At 40.4% G+C, this 11,090-nt stretch overlaps 1 protein-coding gene across 1 annotated transcript; it reads left to right on the top strand.

Moving 5' to 3' along the window:
- Positions 1-1,694: 1,694 nt before the first annotated feature.
- Positions 1,695-10,864, top strand: eaf2 (ELL associated factor 2). Its single transcript, XM_084022591.1, has 6 exons — positions 1,695-1,812; positions 2,351-2,445; positions 2,662-2,798; positions 3,509-3,684; positions 4,616-4,858; positions 7,708-10,864. The coding sequence occupies exons 1-6, from the start codon at positions 1,710-1,712 to the stop codon at positions 7,749-7,751; spliced, it is 798 nt and encodes a 265-aa protein (XP_083878717.1). The 5' UTR covers positions 1,695-1,709; the 3' UTR covers positions 7,752-10,864.
- The last annotated feature ends 226 nt before the right edge of the window (positions 10,865-11,090 follow it).

Genomic DNA, 11,090 nt, shown 5'->3' with positions numbered 1-11,090 from the left:
TCCAAGTCTAACGGTGTAGAAACCATCACTAACCTTTTCTACATCTCTCAAAGAAATGGCGGGTGGAACCAAAAATCTCAAAGTTGGACTGTTGAGATGCGTCTGCTACTTGAACACTGTGAAGCAAACTGTTAAATAGCCGTTTCTGTTTCTGGTAACGTATCTTCTGCAGCAGCAGAGCCCACTCATGGTCTTCCTTTCCTGTGGCGGTCCTTATGAGAGCCACTTTCATCATAGCATTTGATGGTTTTGACCTTCATGTCTTAAAGTAATGATGGGCTCTCATTTCTATTTACTTAGTTGAGTGGTTCTTGCCATAATATGGATTAGAACAGTAGTCTAATAGGGTTGTTCACTGTAAAGAACTGTGTACCAACCCTACCTCTGCACAACAACTGATGGTCTCAAACACATTAAGAAGGCAAGAATTCCACAAATGAACCCTTGAGAAGGCACAGCTAATGGAAAACCATTCGGAGTGACGACCTCATGAGTCTGACTGAGAGAGTGCCAAGATTGTCAAAAGCTATCATCAAAGCAAAAGATGGCATCTTTGAATAATCTGAAATATAAAAGATATTCTGGTTTTCTGTTTACTACACAATTCCATGTGTTTGTTCATAGTTTTGATGTCTTCAGTATTAATATACACTCAGAAAAGAAAGAAAAAACATTGAATGAGAAGTTGTTTGACTGGTACTGTATATTTTATTTATATAGAAAATACATGATTTAAATATATATCATCACTTTTCTTGAGAAATGTAAGTGAGTTGGTCTACGGCTCCTTCAGGCAAGATGTTTAACACAGACTTCAAAATAGGAAGAAAACGTATTAACTTAACATTATTAAATATCCGGCACAAAACAGAACAGAGGGGTATGCATGCACCAGAAAACATAAATGTATACATAAACTGCATAGTCTTTTTCCTCATCAGTTTCTGTGCAAATTTCAAGTTAAACTTGCACACACAACAGACAGAAGACTTTAAACTGAAGAGCAACAGGGGCTTCGCAGGTTTGGGAATTGATGTGTTTTTGTCCCTGTCAAAAATCATATCGGTCAATCAAATCATTCTATGGAGCATTCATACTTGTACATGCAGTCTTCCATTTATGATTCAATCTACTGACGCTGTTTCTGCTTTTAGATCCTGTCCACATCTATGGAAAGTACTTTATACTCCCAGCTTGAAAAGTGCTGTTCAAATAAAATAATAATAAATTATGAATGATAATAAATTAACAATAATAATGACAATAATAATAATGATGACTATTATATATAAGTGTTATTATTATTATTCATATTTGATTGAGTCTATCAAACATTGATATCATTCTGTAACGATCCATTCTGTGTGATTCTTTATTTTCAGTGATTCTTAGAATCTTTTTTTAGAATGAGTAACTATACAGAAGGTCTGGATCAATCATTCAGATCAGCAATATGGACACAAGTCAAATAAAACACATGATTATAAGAAAACATGGCATTTGCCTCGTAGCTGCCCCGTCATTAGGATGTCATTAAAATGATTGATTGACAGACGTTGAGCCAATCAGATAGAGGAATGATGCGCTTGACCAATCATAACGAAGTCTTGAGGACATGACGGAACCAACGAGGCGGTCGGGGATTTGCCGTACATGGTTATCAGAAAAAGAGGAACAGCAGAAAGTTTACAGCTCATGAAACTCTCACAATGAATGGAACAGCTTATTCCAACTTTGACAATCAAGAGCATGTCTTGAAACTAGGAGAGACGTTTGAGAAACACCCCAAAAGCGGCTACCATACGGTGCGATGTAAGTACCGGGGTTTTGAATCACTCGACACGTCCGGCTTTTACTGTAGCTAACAGTAGCATGCTAGTTAGCTTGGTAGCTTACACATGAAGGCAGCTGTTTGACATGTAGCCGCTGGTTAGTCGCCTCGTCGTCACTCCGTTTGTATCTGCCTACTGTTGGCACCTTTTTGTAAGTTGACAGCTCCGGCATTTGTCTTCTTTATAAGTTACTTAACTTTCAACTATAAGAAACCGTTGATGATCCTGCTGTCAAAATGTTAGCTAATGTTAGCTTTGCGTCAGCCTGTACACTGCGGCCATCTGGTGGTCATGGCAGGCAACTGCAGCACTGTGTCTAATGTCAATGCTTCTGTTATTGATATTGAACATAGTTCTAAATGTTTATAATATGTACAAATACAACGATGTTGTATGGCAAATATATATTTTAATGTGTATAACATGTACAAATACAACAATGTAACTTGTTTATAATGAATATATCTAAATGTGTAGAATATAATATATGTATAATAATACATGCTTATGTGTCACAGATGACTTCAAACCAGCCTCCATTGATACAACATGTGAAGGGGATCTTGAAGTGGGCAAAGGAGAGCAAGTCACTATTACTCTACCCAATTTAGAGGTCAGTGATGGATGCTCCAAATCATTGATGAGGATTATTCAACTCACTCTCTTTGTGTTCAGAGCTGTACTTTTCATTGACCAACACATTATTAACTGTTTATAATGTTTTCAATAATTCAAGTAATAACATTTGAGACTTTATTTTCAGGCTCATTACCGCAGTATTTCTAAAATCCTGACTTCAATCCTGCCTCTTTTGTTATTTGTCGTTTAGGGTTCAAGTGCTCCAGTAACAGTCTTCAAGGGCTCCAAGAGGCCGTACATGAAAGAGTGCATCCTCATTGTGAACCATGACACAGGAGAGTACAGACTGGAAAAACTCAGCAGTAATATAGCTGTGAAAAAGACCAGGTGGGTTGCTTTCAAATTAGGTCTTTACTGTTCAATATATATTTTTATCTGTTATTTGTATCACACGTTTGTTTCTATCCACTTTAATGTGCATCTTTGGCATAAAAAAAAGCCAATTTACAGTTACACAAATGTTTTAAACCACATAAACCTTGGCCCTATCCCTAGGAAGTACAGGCAGAAATAATATTCCCCAAATGATTCGATGAATAGCTCCTCCACCATAAAGCTTATATGCATATGTCTGGTCTGATATGAAAGGCAAGAAGCTACGGAATATGACTTTGTTGTGAGTAAACCCAATTATCTTACCGTTCCAGAGTACCGGTAATGGCTATGCAATAAGTAATAACTAAGAGTGTGATCCTAGCCTAGTATAATATAAAAATTTCAAATACAATATCACCTTAATATACATGCATATATACATAATATATATACAGATGCAACTAATGTAATTTACTACTCTTTACTACTACTGGGACTATATATTTGATGATAATACACTCAAGTGCAGCATTTATGATAAAATTGATGTGTTGTGTGTTCAGGTGCATTACAAAGCGATACCAAGCACGTTATTGTTGACTGACTTTTGAGCACAGCTTGCTTGTATATTTACGAAGGTAACATTTGTAAAACTTCATTACTTCAATACTTAAGACATATTTCTTAATTAAAATGCATCTACTGTATATGTACATTCTCAGGGCTGAGGGCAGCAGTAAGATCCATTCTCGCCTGGAACAACAGACCAGTCGCCTGAGCCAGCAGGTGAGGAATAACAACAACACCGGCAGCAGTAGCAAGACCTCCACCAGCTCCAAGAGTTCTCCTCCTAAAGAGAAGGCATCCCCGGCGTCTCCCATGGACGACATAGAGAGAGGTAACGTGCTGTCAGGCACAGTGTCTAATGTCTATAGTGACTTTCAAAAGCGAAGTGACTGCAGCTGGAAAGCTTGCGGTCGGATACGTGAGACACCATCAACCCGGGTCTCTGAAAGACCACCTAATTTAGCTGGGTAAATTATCTGATGGGGAGAGGCTCCGCATCGACCTATACTGTAGCTCTTTAATAACTAATACTGGATTAGTCATGAACATGAGAATGATAACTGTAGCGTGACATGTTTGACTTTTTGACTTAATTTACCAACATCAAGTTTCCTGCTATGAGACTAATCACTGTGAAGCCCTCATTAGCCTGGATGAAAACGTTCCGCTGCTTAGGTCAGCGGTTGTGTTGGCTAAGGGATGTCACTTTAGGTTAATTTTGTCCAACACCCATTAGCTGATAAGAACCCTGCTCATTTTTAAGGGGGGGAAAAATGCTAATTGACGTGAAGAGGCACTTTGCTCCATTGCCTAAATAAGCTTTGCCACCACATTTAGAATTGCTATATCCATCCAGTTTTAATGTTTTGTGTTATTTCCTGAAGTTTATTGCTGCATTTTGATCAAGGTACGGGAACACGTTACAAATATAAGCTAATCAGCCACTGATGAGCTGATTTCCATTCTAAATAGTTTGATCAGTGTCTCTCTAAGGGCTGATCAGAAGGCAATCAGGTGACTCATTGATTCTGAATTTAAATGTTTTCAATACAATTTTTTTTCTGCTTTCAAGCCTCTTGCTCCGTGGTGCGTGCATGTGTCCTCCCTAAACAGCTCATTTGGTCAACACAAAGACCATAATCAACCCATAGAACGACATGTGTTACTGGTCACCGGTTAATGGTTAACCAACATCCCTCGTTCCCATAAATGTGGATGATTATCACACTTTTCTTTATCTTTGTTTGTGCTTCTGTTTACAGAGTTGATGGCGGAGGCGCGGGTCATGGACCAGCTGAGCAGCGGCGACAGCTCCTCAGGCTCCAACAGCTCTTCGTCCTCCAGCAGTGACGACAGCTCCAGCAGCAGTGATGACGAAGACGAACGGACTTCAGCCCCAGCCCCGGCCCCGGCCCCGCCGCCGGCCAACCACAGCATGCCTATCATCACTACCAGCACTAACAGTCGCAACCAGGAGGGCGGCGGAGGACTCATGAACACACTCAGTGAGTAACCTGCTCTGTAACACATCTTTTTGTGAGCACTCAAAAAAACTTAAAGCATCAGGAGTTTAGCTTCAGTTTCTCAACCAGTCACTCTTTAATTGTTGACACTCAGCATTTTACTAGTAACAACTATTTTTTCTCAATACCACACATATATTTAATAGAATAAATATGTACTGAAATGTTACCATAACAAATATCTGTTTTTTTCTGATATTTGTTGGAAATTACAATGTGGTGACAATAATATAAAAAAATGACAACGATACAACTAGAAAGTTATAGGTGTTTTGCACCCGTTTTCTTTGGGAAAGTGAAACATGTTACATAAAAGAGTAATAATTTTCAGTTGGATGTTATTTGTTTGGTAACATGGATTGGGAGAAAATACAATTACATTTAAATGATAGAAAAGTTAGAAAAATGTTTTGTAAATCAACTAAAACTTAAAACACACACCGGCCAATCATAGCGTAGGATTGTCCAGCTCTGACCAGAGTCTGACAGCTCCAGAGACTAATGCCGTCATGTTAGGTGTGAGAATATCATCTCTCTCTCTTGTCTCATATCTCTCACTTTGTGATGTGATGGTTCACTTTAACACTGTGATCTGTAACTTTGGGCTTTAACTTCTATCTTTATCCTTTTAACCTGTTTTTGCTGCGGAATCAGTTTGACTTCCTGGATAAACCCTTCTGTCTGCTGCTCTCTGAAAACAAAAATTAGATGGGATTCATCCAGGGAGTGCAGCTACAACAGTGTGAGCTCCTTGGTAACTCACATAGTAGCAGGACTTAGCGAAGGATCAGTTGGTGCTACTCTCATCTAGGGGTGTGCGATATGACGATATTAGATTTTGAACCATCAAAATGTCTCAAATCGCTCCGCGATCTGCCTTTACAGAGAGATCGTTAATATCGTGCTACATGGCACATTCGCCGTCCACATGGAAACGTTTTTTGTGAGTTAACGCAGAGGTCTTGCATGTTTGGGCCGTTGGATCGTGCTGCAGCAGATATTCTGCTCCTCTGTACGACGACATATTAGGACCACTGTATGAAAAAAACGGAGCCGAGAGGGGGGCAATATTCAGAGAAAAAAGTCGCAGATATGCTACTTTATTACAACGCTAACAAACAACCGGCATTTATGCTAGCTAATGTCCCATGAATGTACGTACATTTATCTTTCTAATTAATCCATCCCAACGTGTGACAACGCCTCGTTAAGGTCCTTAGGGTGACGGCTGTTATTGTTGGTTTTATTTATACGGGCCAAGTTGTCATCTTATGGGTGTTTATTGATCGGGTGGTTAGGCTAAGATGTAGCCGTAGCTTTCACTTGTTGTCAGAGCAACGGCAAACATCCGGTCAAGCAAAGTGTTTACTTCCTCTATGACCGCTATAATAAAGTGGCAAATCTGTGACTTTATAAAATAGCAAAATTTCTAATTTATAAATTTGCGACTTTTTTTCTCTGAATATTGCGCACCTCTCTCGGCTCCGTTTTTTTTTTTTTTTTTTTTAAACTACAGTGGCCCTTAAAGCTTGGTTTCAGTCACGTGATTCATGACGCGTTAAGGGAGCGCGATTTCCAAATGGCTGTACGGAAGTAAAAATGCTGACTACGTCTATGGAGGAAACCGTTCCAGAGAGTCCTTATTATAGGGATTTAGAGCCAGTTTCTAGAATACGATACAAACAATTAGTAAGTAAATATGTTGGGCGTGACCCGTACCTCATGAAGATGAGTCAGTTTTCTGGAGCGAGGGACGTGGCTCCCGGTGGGGGGAGGCTCACGGACTGAGGCATCAGGTACCCTGAGGCAGAGGAGGAGGGTCCGCCGACGCGACCCGCCGAACCCCGACCGTCGACACTGCCCTCGTTTCCCCCACTAGCAGCACCGTCGGACTTGCGCACGCATAACACGGTCAGCACGGAGAGGGGTAGTCCACCAGCAGCCGCGCCCGACTCTTGCGGGCCCGATGGGTGCCCATCCCCGGCCCGAGGGTCGGGGAAGGAGGGGGGAGCGCGCCGAACGGAGAGGCAGGCGAGCCCGAGACGGGCCCAAGCACCGCACCGGGCATCTCGAAGTCTGAACTTAGGGGGACGAAGGCAGCTGGTGCCTGCGACGGCCCCAGCAGCGGAGAACGCAAGTGTTCCCTATTGATGGCAAAGCGACTCTCAGACCCGCAGACGTAGGTTTAAAATCCACCTATTACGGCGTTATTCTGTGAGCTTTTTACATTTCTCACCTTTATGGACGACAACCTTTGGTACTCTAAAAACTCTTTTCCTTTTCACGGGTAGAACGATTGGAGCAGCCGTAAACTACACAAAACATGGGCATCTTGACTTTTTCACACGGCAGTTCTATGGGCAGACTTCACTTCCTGCCATCCATCTGGATTTAGCGCGTTCGCGATGCAGCACTGTGACGTCACGAGAAACCAACCTATATGCTGTTGCACCTCTGCCACTACGCTGAGGGATTACGGACAGCTTGTATTCAGCGTGCAAGCAGCATGGAGGACAACACGGAGGAGTTGGTCCCTAAAAAGAATTTGCTATCTATAGTGTTGTTTTAACTTTTTAAAATTCTTGTTGAATGTTCATACTTTGCAGAATTGCACTTGCAAATTTGATTAAAATATGTTTGAAAAGGTACTTTGGCCTTAATGTTCTTCTGTTATTCTTTGTAGGGCTATATTTTTTTAAATAGGGAATTAGTTTGGTTGTACTGTTCAGTTATTAACAAAATAGTCTTACAAAACTAGTATCATTTAATTGAATGATATGTCTATGTTAGCAGCCTTTAAAAGTTTGTTTTGCTATACATTTGTTTTACAGAGAGTGATCTCCAGCTGAGTGAATCAGGCAGTGAAAGTGACTGAACAACGTGAGGACGTCTGTGGACATCAGGAAGACATACAGTGAGGACTAACGGACAGTATGATTAATGTGGGACTGTCTTCTCTACATATCCACAAGTCTGCTAGCAAAAATTATATTCCGCCAACAAGCATTTCTTGCTTCCTGATCTTTATTTTTCTGCTGACTGTATGTTAAAACGGATGCCTTAGTTCAGAGTGACTAACTTTCATCTCACTGGATGCACGTCTGTGTTTACATTGGCCGAGCATATCGAAGGCAGAGCAACGAGTGGCACTCGTTTCTGCACACCGATCAGTCGCCTGAAACCATCACTGGATTTTCTGCATTTCAATATTAGGAACTTTTGTTGTGCCTTAGGTCAGATGTGGATTAATAGCTTCAGTTCAGCTGCCTTAGTTTCTGATTGACTTCACATTAATATGTCAAATCAGAAACTAACCTTATTTTTTAGGATGAGCCACACTGATATCAGTCTTATATTTATAATTATATTATGGAGTTATTGTTAAATGAGCTGTAGAGGCTTTTGCTTTGGATCCCTGAAACTAAGCTGTAGGGCAACAAAAGATGTTCATTTGAGGCTGCATTTATTAAAACAATTAAAAGAAATCCTTGGGCAGTGCTTCAGGTGTAATTGAACAAGCTGAATGCAAAACATGGATGTTTTTTCTCAGTATAAAGTTGCAGCAAAGTTTTTATTTACACACCCAAAATTCACAGATCCACATTGTCACTAATTTCTAGTAATAAAATAAATATAATAGTTTTACAGTTGTTATGGAGATAACAGCTGCCTGCTGTGACTGGACACACGGTTGATGAGAGCAGAGTTTGGCCAGAAAACCAAAGAAAATTGAGATCTTAAAGGGACAGTTGTGATGTTTTGTCATGTGGTTGTATGAGGTACTTCTCCATAGCTAGTGTATACCTTTTAAGTGTATGCTATATTTAGAATATTTTCACCTCTCTGCCTTGCTGCCAGTCAGACCTTTCTGTTATCTATGCTCTCACCAAAGCCACAGGACTCTATTGACAAAAACAGTCAACCTTTGACCTTGTTTTACTGCTGCCTCCCTCATTGAGTTTGTGTTATTGTGTGACTTTGGTGTTTTAACATCCCAGTGAAACAGAAATGAGTGTCTTTAGCTTCTGTTCACAGTCTAATATTTGAGAGCTATACAGTACAAAGGGATTTAAATAAAATCCTGCGTGTTTGATTGGACCGCTAAAAAGAGGGTGGGCTTATATTTTAGTGTGATACGGGCTACGGAGGAGAGTTATCAAATCGGGAGGACAAGGGAGAGATGGAAGGGAAACTGTCACTGCAGCCTGGCCTCCCTCCAAGCATCCACGTTCACCGGTACCTCCCTGTCATCTGATGGATGTTCATCTGCACTATGACGGAGCGGGAAATATGCCTCAATTTTCCTGAATTCTCCTTTAATTAATGAAATTACAAACACATAATTTCTCCATGTTGCTCTGTTAGCTTTAACGATTCCACAAACAGAGAAGCGTGTTTTGGGCTAGCTAACCACCCCAACTCTCATCTTATTTTTGTTAACGCCCGAGTGCAGCATGAGCCATCGGACATTTGAACCATAACAGAAGCTGAAGATGCTCTAACTTCTGTTTCATTGGGACTTTTGAAATGACAAAGTCACACAATAACAGAAACTAACTAACTGATGGAGGCAGCGGTCGTGTAGCAATTCCTGTGTTCTGAGAGGTTAAATTACTGTTTTTGTCAAAGGAGTCTTGTGGCTTCAAAGAGAGCAGAGCCAACAGAAAGGGCTGTCTGACAGCAAGGTGAAGAGTTGAAAATATTCTAAATATAGTCGCTGACTGTGGATAAGTACCTCATACAACTCCACTATCTCTTTAAGGGCACATGCGGGTGATATGTTATATTGATTACTGCAACTTCAAGAAAGTCTGATATTTTATAATATAAGCAGCTGTGATTTGTGGCGAAGTAGTGCACTAGTACTCGCTTGACTTGCAGAGAGTCATGCTTTGTAGCTTTAAACCTGCAATACTTGAATCTAATTATTTATATCCAGAGAAATACTCGACCAACGATGAATTGCTTAATGTGTGTGTGTGTGTGTATATATATATATATATATATAGATCTATCTATCTATCTATCTATATTTATATACAGATATATATCTAAGGGCTGAACGCCGTTGGCTCGCTGGATGGGACGTTCGAGTATAATAAATTAAGAAGAAGAACAATGAATAAAGGACGTAACGATTGTGACTATGAAATCAGCAGTAATGTTACAGCGTGAATGCAGTAGGTCGGTCTGTGTTCCGCTTACTTACACAAGCTCAGTTCCTGTATCTTGTTGTCAGAAAGCTGAAAGAAGTCATGGGGGGTTGCCCCGACGTGAGCAACAACTCTGGCTGCTCCAGCCCACTTAAGGAGAGAAGGTGTTTGGAGAGAGCGTGCTTGTCCGAAGTCAGGGTCAGGAAAGGTGGGCTGACCTTTTAAGGTGGACCAGCACTATTCCCCATCTAATTCTCTTAGAGTCTCTTATCTTTTTTACCTTAAATATTTCTTTTATATGGGTAACTGATAGGAGGCGGTTCAAATCAAACAACTTTGTTGTTGAGTTTATGTATAATTTGGTCCTGTGACTAATTGGTGTTGCATTTGTTTATTGATTGTTTTTTTATACTTTAACTTCCCATCCAGCGAGCACAGTGTTAATGCCTTCAAAGAATGTAGGTGTTTATTCCACAAATGAATCATCCCATCTAAACATGTTCATATTTTGTGTATGTGTATATATATATATACACATACACATATATATATATATATATATACACATACACATATATATATATATATATATACACACACACACACACACACACACATATACACACACACACATATATACACACACAGACGCAGACAGGAAGCTGCTTGTCTCAGCATGTCTCGCAGCGTCCCAGCTGACAGTTACAGTGAGAGACAGACATGAAGATGTCTCTAGTCATATGTTTCAGCTCTAAGGAGAACGGTGGCGTCAGAGCATCGTTTGTAAACAATTTGAGGGTAATTTCTCTGTAGAAAAATAAAGATTTTAATAGTTTTTCCTTGTGCTTTTGCATTCATTATGTTTTAGATGTTTGTGATTATTTTCCATCCAACGTCGAACGCTTTTCCCGTTAAGTGTCGCGGGGGGGGGGGCTGACATTGGCAACCTGTCCAGGTGAACCCTGCCATTGCCCAGTCTATCACAGGGCTGACACGTAAAGACAGACAACCATTCACACCTACGGGTCACACCTATCCCTATTCTGCATAGAAGGAAGCTA

Source organism: Eutrigla gurnardus (assembly GCF_963514095.1).
Source record: "Eutrigla gurnardus genome assembly, chromosome: 12".
In the NCBI taxonomy this organism is placed as follows: Eukaryota; Metazoa; Chordata; class Actinopteri; order Perciformes; family Triglidae; genus Eutrigla; species Eutrigla gurnardus.
The sequence above is the reverse complement of the archived record's forward strand: the minus strand, read 5'-3'. Positions and strand labels throughout refer to the sequence as shown.